Raw genomic sequence first — 12,402 nt, forward strand, 5'->3', positions numbered from 1 at the left:
CAGCCTGACATCGCTCTAGCAACCAGCTCGGCGACAGTAATAACTCCGCCCTCAGAGTTCTGTGACTTCCACATTTGGATACAACATTCTAGAGCTCTTAAAACATGAGCCGCTGAGCCGCAAACACAAGTACACACACACGCGCGCGCGCACACACACACAAATATGTTAACCAAAGACACACAACGGGGAAGTTGTACAAATATAATGGATAATTTTGTCGCTCATTTAAATGGAAATGCAAAATAGAGAAAAGTAACTGGTTTAAAAAAAACAAACACATTGATGCAGTAAAATTCCCCAGCAAACTGGATGTGACACTGGCCACATTCTAAGAACTGACAGTCCAACGCATTAACCCTGCCAACACAAAAAATGTCCTCGCAATGTGAGTGGAATTTTTTGCTAATGGTAACATAGCCCCTACATGGCAGCAACATTGCAAGGACGTTTTGTGTTCACCGGGTTCCCAGTTCACAGCGAGCTCCGCAGGAAGGCCCAAACAGGGCAAAGGCCCGGCTCTGACATCACACCCTGACCACACACAACCCCTGCGAATCACGGTGCGATTCATCACCAGTCACATGCAAGCACACCCAGAGAGCTTCTCCTGCACAAAAGTAATCAACTGTACAGCGTAACAACAGCACCGCATGCCAGGCAAGTTCTGCAGTGACCCGCGGTTCCTTAAGTGCTCCGCTACAGTACCAACTTTGCCGCTGTCGAGCACTCCGGAGGTTCGTAGTTAATGGATAAACTGAGGGACGATAGAAAGATCCACCGGCCGGGCCGCCGAGCCTTTCCAAACCGCCGATCGCTGTGCTGCGGCGGCCGGGCTCCGCTAACGGATCGAACGGGCGGCGGCGTTCCCGCCGCGCGAAGCCCGAAACCCACGTCCCGCCCTGTCGCGCTGCAGCCTCGTCGCCGTCGGGTGGAGCGCGTGGGCGGGGTGCAGCGATCCCCGCGGCGCGTCGGCCGTTAAGCGGACGCGTTTTCGGCGCCCTGCCTCTCGCCCCCTTCTCCTTCTGTGATGTGGCTTTCGCAAAAAAAAAAACGTTTTGAAAAACAGCCTGCGGGTACCAGTGTTTGCGATGCGCCTGACAGCACCGCAAGGTCTACGCCAATGCACGCTTTTAGAACACGAAGTTCCAACGACGAGGACGACAGAAAACTCCAGCGCAAGCCATCTGCCCTCATCCTGGCGTAGAACATTCTCTAAAGTTCACTGAGCCGCACTTCAACAAAATCACCGAGCTGCTGCCGGAAGATTGTGGGTCAAACACTACATTACCCACAGAGCACCTGACACAGTTATAAAGCCTTTGGACCCCTCTCAGCCAAACTTGGGTCAAATATATCCTCGAGATAACATTAACTCTTTAAATGCTGGTCACATTTGAAAACACTCTGAGGCCCCTGATAATTTTCAATGGGACGTGCCACTGAACGGAACGAAACGCAGGCAACAATCACACAAAATAACTGCTGAATTTCGGTGAAAATAGACGTTTGTTTTCTTTAAAAATGTAAGAAACCTCCAGTCTTGTTACTGTCGTCTAAAGGGTTGAAGTACTTTGAATAAAGTATTTGACCCCAGTCTCTAGCCCCTCCCCATGCACTAGATCCCTACAGGCACACATTCTGAGAAACGCACAAAAGACAAGAGGTTCGAGGTCAAAGCCAATTCAATTCAGTCAATTCGCTTTAACAAATTGAAATTCAATTAACCAACCGAAGCAAAAAAAAAAAAAAAAAAAAAAAAAAAAAAAAAAAAAAATTTTCCAGCGAATTCATTGAATTTCTGTTTGTTTCCTGAACGGACAGAAATTTAAATGGGACTGACCCCCCCCACAGCCCTGAGAACGGAGGACCAGATGACAGACTGGACGCAGGCTGCAGGAGCGAGCCGTGAGCCAGTGTCCACACGTATCTCTTATGAAACGCAGGTGCCGAGTGCCAACTCTGGATCGATTCCCCACCAGCATTAATTAGCCCGCTCCCCAGAGCTCTGAACCTTACGCGGCTCTGAGGAAGATCCTCATGCACACGCCAGCACCATAGCTGTTTGCCATTATAACCATTTAATTTCAAACGCGCAAATAAGTGGATGATGCGTCCGAGCTGAGGAACCCAACGACCACAACTTAAGACTGCCATGAGTAAGCAACAGAGCTGGGCTCGATTCCATCTCAGTTCATTCAATTCAGGAAGACAAACTGCAATTCAATTTATTAATTGAAAACTCTAAACCTATTCATTCATTTCCCAAATAAACTGCAATTAAATGCAATTGGCCAAAGCCCTCCTGACCAATAAATGCAGAGACTCGCTGTAAAAGACAAGCGCCTTGTGACAGTTGCCACAGCAGCCAATCGCATACTCATTTCTAAACCACATGAGGTAACTTCAGCTTTCTTCACAGTTTCAACAAACCCAAAACCCCGTCCACATATCTTTGAGCAGCAAGTAAGCAACACTGCACAGAAAACAGTGCTGCGTAAGAATCCTACAGACTGCTACCAATGCAGATTCTCACATTCATCTAAACCTGTCATTCAAAACAAGGCTGAGGATTATGGATATTTCTAACTGTACATTTCTTGTCGTACCGCTGTACTTACTGTACACGGCTACCCACATAAAGCTTATTAAAAACGGAAACCTCTGATGTTTTGGGGTGGCTTATTCATTCGTGTACTTCAGCGCTGACTCGAAGGCCGAACGTAATTACCGAAGCTCGGAAAAGCTTCGCGAATAAAATTCCCGGGCGTAATCCGGGACGCGGCCGCACAATGACGCGAAACGGCGTTCCAAACTGCCCGGACCACTCAGAACGAGCGAGACAGCGGCTGTGACATCAGCCCGCACGGCGAGCGGAACTTCAGAGTTCATCTTCTGTTCAGAGAACCCCGCAACCGAACAGCTGCAGGGGACTCACCCCGCCCCGTCAGAGGGAGTCCGCCGCAAAGTAGACCCACGTCCCGACTCAAACCTCCCTCTCCTGCTCAACAACTCTTCGACAAACTGCTCATCATACCCTCATATCAGAGGAGGTGGCACAAAAAAAAGTCAGAAGGAAGATGGTGTAGGGCTCTACAGAGCTCCCATTTTAGTAGCAACTGCTCCTGAAACTCGATGTGTGCTAACTGGAAAAATAATTTAGAAGCACATGTAGTAATTGGAACACATTAGTGTGCTCCTAAATCTGTCAACATAGGGGCACGTGTGCATTCTGTGCAGGGCCCTGTAAACAAATGTAAACTGATCTAGGGTGGATGTTTTCCTCACATGGGGTGGGGGGGGGGGGTTGGAGAGAGACCCAGCACAGTCTGCTTTCCACATATGCAAGTCCAGCACAACATTGAGACACCAGAGTGGAGGCCATATGGGAAACATGAGGTCAGTTCTGAGAACCGAGGCTGAGACCTTCCTGTTGAAGTAACGGCAGCCTCCACTCACTCACACACACACACACACACATACACAGACACAGACACACATACACACACACACACACACACATACACACACACACACACACACACACAGACACAGACACAGATACACACACACACACACACACAGACACAGACACAGATACACACACACAAACACACGCACACACGCACACACATATTCAAACACACTCACACACACACTCACAGACACACATACAGACAGACACACACACATTCAAACACACTCACAGACAGACACACACACACACATATTCAAACACACTCATAGACACACAAACACAAACGCACACATACACACACACACGCGCGCACACACACACAAGCGTATGGGGCAGGACTGCTCCTCTGTGTGCTAGCGATTGGCTCATCTCAGATCCTATGTTAAAGGAATGTGCTGCCTTGCACCTGATGCGAAGTGACGGAATGGCGGCTTGTGCCAGGCGATAGGCGGGAGGGGGTGCACAGAGCAGATGTCAGGCAAGGCCAAAGGCCTACGGTGCGCAGAGAGGGCCAAAAATACACGTGGATCTGGCACTTCCTGTCCCTCCCTGAATATGTACAGTTCAGCATGACAGCATGTGCACTGCAGCATCGCTTCTGAAGATGATGCCTTATTTCACTTGTTATAGTCAATTCCTGTTTCTTAACTGATCTAACCTTATAGTATGTACCATGCTATACGCCACTTTGCATATAAATGAGAAAATCAGCTATATAAATAAACAGAAACAAAGTAGGCCATCTGGAGAAAGAGGGAAATGTTGCGACTGAGTCTCTGGTAAAAAGAAGGCCTTCCCTAACAACCTGCAGGCTTTCCCTAACAACCTGCAGGCCTTCCCTAACAACCTGCAGGCCTTCCCTACCAACCTGCAGGCCTTCCCTAACAACCTGCAGGTCCTCTGCTCACACACACTGGGTCGAATCCCGTGGTGCTTTGCACAAGAGCAGTGATGGTTATAATACCCCAGCTTCCTCCAGATTAACGGGGGCCTTCATTCACAGCAGCTGTGTGGAACTGAATTCCCCCAAACTCTGAAGCAGGAACAAGGGTGGAGGGTAAAGTGCACTGCGGGTTGTTAAACGGTGAAGCAACTCAATACCGCGGGACCATGTGGTTCTGTGCCTCTCTCATGCAAACGCGTGAGTGACACGGGGTGACGGCCAACCCCAGACAGATGTCATTTCAGCCAGCGTCTCGGATGTGCGGCGGAAAACGGATCGGACCTCGACGCGCCATCATCGCAACAAAAGAGCGGGCCCGGATCGGTCAGCTTCTCTCCGAGGGGGCAGAGCCAGCACATACCCGCCCAATGCCTGGGCCCAGACCGGTTCTCCCTGAGAGGGAGGAGCCAGCAGATACACACCCAAAATGCCTGGGCCCGGATTGGTCAGGGCAACAAAGGGGAGGAGCCAGCAGATACCCACCCAAATCCGGAGGCCCAGAATGGTCAGGATGACAAGGGGGGAGAACTAGCAGATACCCGCCAAAATCCTGGGCCTGGGCCTGGATTGGTCAGGAGAACAAAGGGGAGGAGCTAGAACACACCCGACGATAGCCTGGACTACTGTGGAAGGCCAGTCGCTGAGCAAGCAAACTTACACAAACCAGTGATATAACGGGACATAAAAGACCCCTCCCCTTCTCTTCCAGCCCGGTACAGAAACGCTGATCAAAATGGCGCCTGCTCTCACAGACAGGCCTCCCGTGGGACCTGGTGAAAGACGCGCTTCGGCGGACCCAGTTTCCGCGCGTTCGCACACTTCCAGGCGCGAACGCGGTCGCCGCCCTCCTCCAATCCCATGCCACCGCTGGCCAGGAGCGAGGCGCTACCAGGTGAGCACGACGTCCCGAAATAAACACCCGTGTGCACGACGCCCCTCACGCCCTTCCAACACAGCGAGAAGAATGGTTTGAACATTCATAATAATCACGACCAAAAAAAAAAAACTACAACTGTTTGAAATAAAAACTGGTGTGTTAAGCACAGGAATGAATCATGTGAGATTTTTAAAATGATAGCAGATTTCCCCCCGGTGATGAATCACTGACGTTTCTGCCGGTCAATCAGCAGGTGGACAGAGGCCGGAGCACCATCCCATTTCTGGCCAATCAGGAGTGACCTGATCAAAGGTCACGCCCTGCAGTTTAAAACCAGCCCCCCGGCGGCCTTCTGCACACAAACAGCACTGGGGTCTCCCCCCCCCCACCCCCCCCCCCCACCCCCCCCCCCCCCACCCCCCCCCCCCCACCCCCCCGTGCTTACAGTGAAACACCGGAGGCAGGGCCGGAATAAAGAGCACATTCATTCCAGGGCAATAAAGAAGCGGCTTTAGAACATAATGCCAACCTCCACACGGCGCTCAGAGTAAAGAGACCCCCCCCCCCTCCGTGCACACTTAAGTTCTGGTGAGCCAGCCATTGAAGCACATGCAAATTTTTCAGGAGGAAACACGTTTTCAACCCTGAAAGCACATACTGTGGGGTTCTAGGCCACAAGAGAAGTGCCAGCTATTCGACAACACCAACTCTGCAAGCCATTCTAAGCCCACTGTAAATGCAACCAATACAATTATCCACAGCCTCCATTAGTACATTTCTACCAGCAATGCCTGGGAAAAACACATTACCTTACAACCCCTGCCTAATCCTGCAACAATCTGAGCAAAGAAAGCAGTTATACAGACTAAATAAACTAAACTAAAAAAAAAACTAAAATAATGACCAGGAATTTAGACTGAAGTGGCATTCAAACTGAAGTTATAATTCTGCAAAAGAGTTAAAAGTCGCTATCGTTGGAAGACGGTGGCATTAACTCAACTTCTTTCAGACGCGGCATCAGCAGAACTGAATCTACGTTTCTCCATCTTAAAAACGGGGGTACAAGCACAGCCGCTAAAGCGGAGCGCTAGCATCCGCCTCGGTTTGGTAATGAAAATGTCAAATCTCCCCTGCGGCATTCTATTTCTGAACACATTACCAAACAATCTCTCATTACACTCAGTATGTACAAAACTGGGCATACATGCAGCCTAAAAACCCAAATCCACTGGTGCCTGTGGAAGTATAAGATGTCATAACACTGTATTCATTCAAGAAAATATCAGACACAATCAAGTCAAATCAAGACCATATTCTAAAGAATATAAAACTGGACCAGAAAAGCAAGGAACGGGCTGAAATTGAAGGGATAAAATGATTTGTCCAATAGTCTAGTTTCCTTTAGTGGATATGAATATTTACCCAGTGCAGGCGTAACAAAACCAGTAAAACAAAAGCCCTTCTGTGACTGGCCATTGGAAAAAAGTGATTTAGTTCTGAATCAGGGCTAATCGTTCAGGGTAAATGCCCATTAAGCATTCAGGTTAATGAGTAAAACTAAGGACAAAGGACGGCTCTCCACTGCTACTGGGATTGTGGGTAATGAAGTGAGGAAATAAACCAAGAGCTGCACAATGCTCTAAGGCCTCCAGCCAAGCCTCTCACCTGAGCTCAGTTCAGTTCAGTGGACTGGGGAAGGGGACAGGAGGTTCCTACGAATGAGCTTAAGCCATTGTTACACAGAGGTTGCCTTGACATTCATTACATGAATTCCCCCTTGGATGTGCACCATAAATCATCTCTCTTCTGCAGGCAGCAAATTGCTCTCAGTGCCACACAGAACAGGAGTATTCTCCAGGAGATGCTTGTCTGAGGGTCAGGTTACACCGTGAAAAGTAGTAGTGATCAGACTACAGGGAGGTGTGTGTGTGTGTGCGTGCGTGTGCCACTGCAATACCAGAGCTCCTGTACAGCCACACTGTCACATACGCACGCATGTACCTGCACACACACACACCAACACGCACGTGCATGCACACACACACACGCATGCACGCACACGCATGCATGCATGCGCGCATGCACGAACGCACACGCGCACACACACACACACCACCACTCAGCAGCTGGCATTCTGGAAACCTGCTTCCAGAAATCACTGACAGCAGCAGCGGCGTTAGCAACAGAAGCTGTGGGGCTAACGGCTGAATGGCGCATCTCTCACACCATAGGCCTGAATGGCAGAGGGGATTTAGTGGTATTCAACACCACAGCACAGCTGCCATGGCCCCAACGCACCCCCGAGAGAGGGACAGAGACAGCGAGTGAGACAGCGAGAGGGCAAGAGAGAGAAAAAGAGAGAGAGAGAGAGAGCGAGGGGGGGACAGAGAGAGAGAGAGAGAGAAACACTGCCGTGACCAGCAAAGAGCTCAATTATACCAACCCCTAGGGGGAGGACACAAAAATAAATGATTTTGGCATGCAGGTGTCCTTGAAGCTGGAGGACCTTCTTCTGCCAGTGCTTCTATTATCAGATATATTACTTTATACATGAAATGTCCAGCAAACCAGGGGGAGACTACAAGACAAAGCACAATCGGTTCTGAGAACCTCACTTCACCCTAAAAGAAGATCTATCACATTATTTCCTCCGATAAAACAGAAAAAAAAATTCAAGAATTTCAGTGCATTCACTTCCTTTGCTTATGAACTGAAGGGCTGAATTAATTTCAACAGGAGAAAAAACAAAGAACTTATTCATTCAGGAGCATTTCTGTCCATAAGATTCCTTTGCAATGTGATAATTGCTCTAAGGGCATTTTCAGAACTGGCTGTTATTTCTGATTGACGCTACTTAGAGAAAAAAACAAACGGAAGCACAATCTTTTAGAAAGCATGAGACAGCAATAAAAATCCAGCAGGTGCTAAAATAATAAAAACTTAAAGCTTTTTAAAACTAAGTATTAGGACTTCAAGAGCATAATGATGATTGTAAAATACACACAGATGATTTCATATCAACAATATTTCCAAAATATGAAAATATACAGGATCCTAAAAACTTAATTAAGTTTAACCAAATAACTGCGTATTTGTAATCACTCAACTTATTATACCTGGGAAAACTTCAAATATTGAATTAATTTTGTGAACATTAAAGCATCCCCAAATCTATCAGTGTCGAGAATAAAACGAGAACCTAAATATGCGGGATCAGGTGTCTTGTTAAAAGACCTCTAAATTACTCGGTTCAAAAGGTGGACAACATTTTATAATCCAACCACTTCACCCGTAAGGCGAAGCAGCTTTGTTGTCACTGTATCAGCTGTTGGTGTAGTCCCACCCTCGACCAGTTTCCGGGTAGTAACAGCCTGGCCAATCAGTATGCTAGTTCTCACTGCAAGAGGACAAAAACAAAACTTGCTCTCACCCTTCTGAACCTTAACAAGAGCTCGATAACTGGGTTAAACTAATTTTCTGTTACATATTTGTTGATGTCTGGAAAAGAAAGCGCATTTTCAGTTGTCAACCCCATATAAGACATACCAGGTGACATATTTTGCGGTCGAGTGTTTTAGCCTTATAAAGTGAAAAAATGCAAATATATATTTTTCAAGTCATTGCAGCACACATTTCTAGAACATTTAGGCAACTGCGGAAATAAGTCATCACAGTGGGAAGTAGACCGCATAACCTAGGCTAGTTGAGAACCATTCAATGGCTACGGGTTCGTGGAAACTTTTCAGTACAACGAAGCACTTGTTCATTATTTAAATGCAAGCACCTAGATAACTTGCTTTGCTAAAAGAATACATTGAAGCCATAACCATCTCAGAGCATCTGAGTTACGTGGGGATTTGCATTCGAAGTTATAAAAGAAGCCAACCAATGCAATGAAGATGTGATGAAACATCACGAGTACACATAAAACGAATCTGGTGTGCTAAAATACATAAAAAATACAACATGCTTAACTACGGATACATCCTAACATCGTGCATTCCAAAAGTTAAGGTTGAATTTGCTGGCTAGCTAAATCTCGAATTACATGAGTGCAACAAGGGCTACAGGCTAAAACGGCATCGCCACATTTTGGCACATTGTAGTTACATAAAGTGGGCTACTTAGCCATGGAGTGCATTTCTGCCCTATACTCACAAGTATACAGCTATATAAGTTCTACTGTTATTTGAACTATCGAATGGGTTGAAAATAGATATGCAACACTACGCATATTAAAGACAATGGTTGAGAGTTGCGCTGACGAAAAACAACTTATCTAACGCAAAAAAAGTTGTCCTCTCGCTACAACTCTATTCACGACGAAGACGTAATGGCGACACTGAGTGGGTTCGAAAACAGAACCCAAAACGAGAATAAGCAACATAGTCTGAAATCACTTGTAATTCTTTGGAACAGCTGATCGAGGAGAATAAAACTAGCTAAGTGCCATATCGTGAGAAACGCATTTTTTTTTTTAGTTCCCACTCCCTGTTATGCATGAGCAGATTAACAATCTATTTGGAAATTGAAGTATAGCGAGTCATCCTAATTAGTTCACCAATATTTCTCACAATGACATCATGTTATTAGCTAAACAACACAAATATTTAATGTTAATCTAGCTAGCAAGGTGAAACAAGATTACTGTAGTCAGGATAGCCAGTAAGTAGCACGTCAGCCAAATTAAAGCGTAAAATCCAACCCCCTAACATTTCAGAAGTCAACTATTTATCTTTCCAAACAGTAAACAAGATCTCATGGACTGAAGGGGAAAATCAAACGTTTTGTCTCAAACGAAGCCAGTACTAGTCAACAGTTGAAATATCCAAATACGGCCTGTAAACAGGCGTTAGCAACCAGGCGTTGTGTTCACTAAATTTTCTTCGAAGTGAGTACCTAGCAAGCTAACCAGAAATTACCTTGTCCCTTGCTGACCTATTGTGTAGAAACAGCCTGGCTGTGTACCGATTAATCTATGTATCTATTTATTTATTTATTTCATTCCACCATTAACACTGTAGCTTGCTAGTTAGCCTAGCACAACGCTAGCTATGGTTCCAAATCAATAAAATTCAAATAGCTAACTAGCAACTAAGACGCATAGATACCTAGCCAGTTTACATGCTCAAAAAATAATAGCCAAGTAACGTTATATTAAAAGCAAAAATAAAAACTGGCCTGCTAGCTATGTGTAAAGCACTTATCGACAGCTGTTTAATTTGGTGCAACAATAACTGTAATTTTTCTTATTGGTTATCCAGCTAGCTGGCTACTGAGCAAACAAAATGACAAAAGCGTTTCGCAGGACATATTTGACGTTTTCAACATTTCAACGACTTAGCTTTACTGGCTAGATAACCAGCTTGATAATGTTGACTAGGTCGTCAGTAAGCCCATGACTGTAGGCTAGCTAACAATCCATATTTCTAGCTAGCTAGGTATTTTTATGGGCAATCCGATGTGGAATCATCTGGCGATCATCAAAACAGCATTTCCACTTTTGTCATAAAAAACCTTAAACATCAACCTTTCTGACATTATTATTCACTCACACATGTAAACAAGGCAAACAAATACCATACACAGATTACACGTTATAACTCTGTTTTTAAAACAACTGTCATTACTATGCGGTATAACAAGGGAATATCTTTTCTTCTGTTTCTGTTGTTTATGTTCTTAAAAGGATACAGTTTCACCACGTCGGTGTCCATTCGCCTTTTACCCGGACTTGGAGACGACATTTTTATATTCCTCTGTAGAATAACAGTGCAATAATCTCCTCTGTCGGTCGCTCGAACGTTTGACTTTTATATTACTTGTTATTTTTCATTGGCCTGCACAAATGGCAGACAATATACAATCTTTACGCGGTCCCCCCACTTTCTCTCCGTTGCAATTTCTCTCTATTTCAGTACCCTCTCTCTCTCGCTCTCTCTCTCTCTCTCTGTCCTGAAGCTTCTATCCCTCCGCCGATTACGTCATATGTCATCGACAGCACTGAAGAGGAGGGCTTAAGCGTCAAAACAAATCGCATGCTTCAGTTGTAGTCTGGATAAATTTGAGCGTTGATTTCAATGCTCCTCTCTGCGCTTTTCACAGCGAATGTTTGAAAACAACATGTTGATGAGTATGCTACAGCATGACAAGCAAATAGAAGTTACATTTTTTGAATTTTCACTGGTTGTAAAACTAATCACCACCTTTAGCATTGCCAGCTTTAGCCTATATGATTTTAGAGGAGATGGTCTGAAGCCTTTTTAATGAACAATATAAGTAACGTGACTAATACCTAAATGTTGCGGATGGTCATCACATTATTCTAAGTCTGATAGTGGCCTAAGCAGTAGAGGAAGTCGAATACAAGATTTCCCTATTTCCCTGAATTCTTATACTTCACTTCTTTTCCAGGGAATTGATTTTATTTTCTGTATGAAATCCAAATGAAGAGTAAGGATTTCAGAAATATTTTTATTTACAACAAAAAAAAACCAGTATACACACACACACACACACACACACACATATATATATATATATATATAAACCAGCTGAGTTGTGGGTGCAGATTGGGCATTAACATCAGATACGCCTGTTGTGGATCTCCTCAGTAAAATTAGTCATGCATTACGCAAATCTTTAACTCACGTTTCAATTGGAAATCGGTACTCACTCCCTTATTGTGAAAGGCTTCACTGTTAGAAAGTGATTTATTTAGGCAACCGGCCACTTTTAAGAAAAGTAAATCAACCTATCAGTGTATCATTCTGATTCTTGGTTGTTGTTTTTTTTGGTTGATAACTTATGTAACAAAGGTGTAATAGGATGAATTGGAGCTACAGTCAATTCACGATATACAGTATGATACTTTGTCTTTTTTAAACTAAAAGGAAGAGCTGTGATACATTTTAAAGAATGCTTGAGGCTCTAAAATAAAAGTTAAAGATTATCTTCAAGCTTCTGTGTTGCACAATAGCATTGTATGCAGATAAATACCACCACTCAGTCAGTCACTGGGCACCAGTTGTTTAGTAAATGTGCACTTTTCACTGTCAACATCAGAACTCAATGCTGTGATTACACATCAACCAGGTAAAAACA

The 12,402-nt window shown here is 45.1% G+C and overlaps 1 protein-coding gene across 1 annotated transcript in view; it reads right to left on the reverse strand.

The window, feature by feature from the left end:
• The window catches only part of ube2h (ubiquitin-conjugating enzyme E2H (UBC8 homolog, yeast)), a 31,476-nt gene extending 20,210 nt beyond the window's left edge, over positions 1-11,266 (reverse strand). The window contains exon 1 of the mRNA XM_035425757.1: positions 10,993-11,266. Coding sequence (XP_035281648.1) covers positions 10,993-11,045 — 53 coding nt within the window. The 5' untranslated portion in view covers positions 11,046-11,266. The remainder of the gene's footprint in view (positions 1-10,992) is intronic.
• Between the last annotated feature and the right edge of the window lie 1,136 nt (positions 11,267-12,402).

The sequence above is a fragment of the Anguilla anguilla genome, chromosome 7, assembly GCF_013347855.1.
Source record: "Anguilla anguilla isolate fAngAng1 chromosome 7, fAngAng1.pri, whole genome shotgun sequence".
NCBI lineage: Eukaryota > Metazoa > Chordata > Actinopteri > Anguilliformes > Anguillidae > Anguilla > Anguilla anguilla.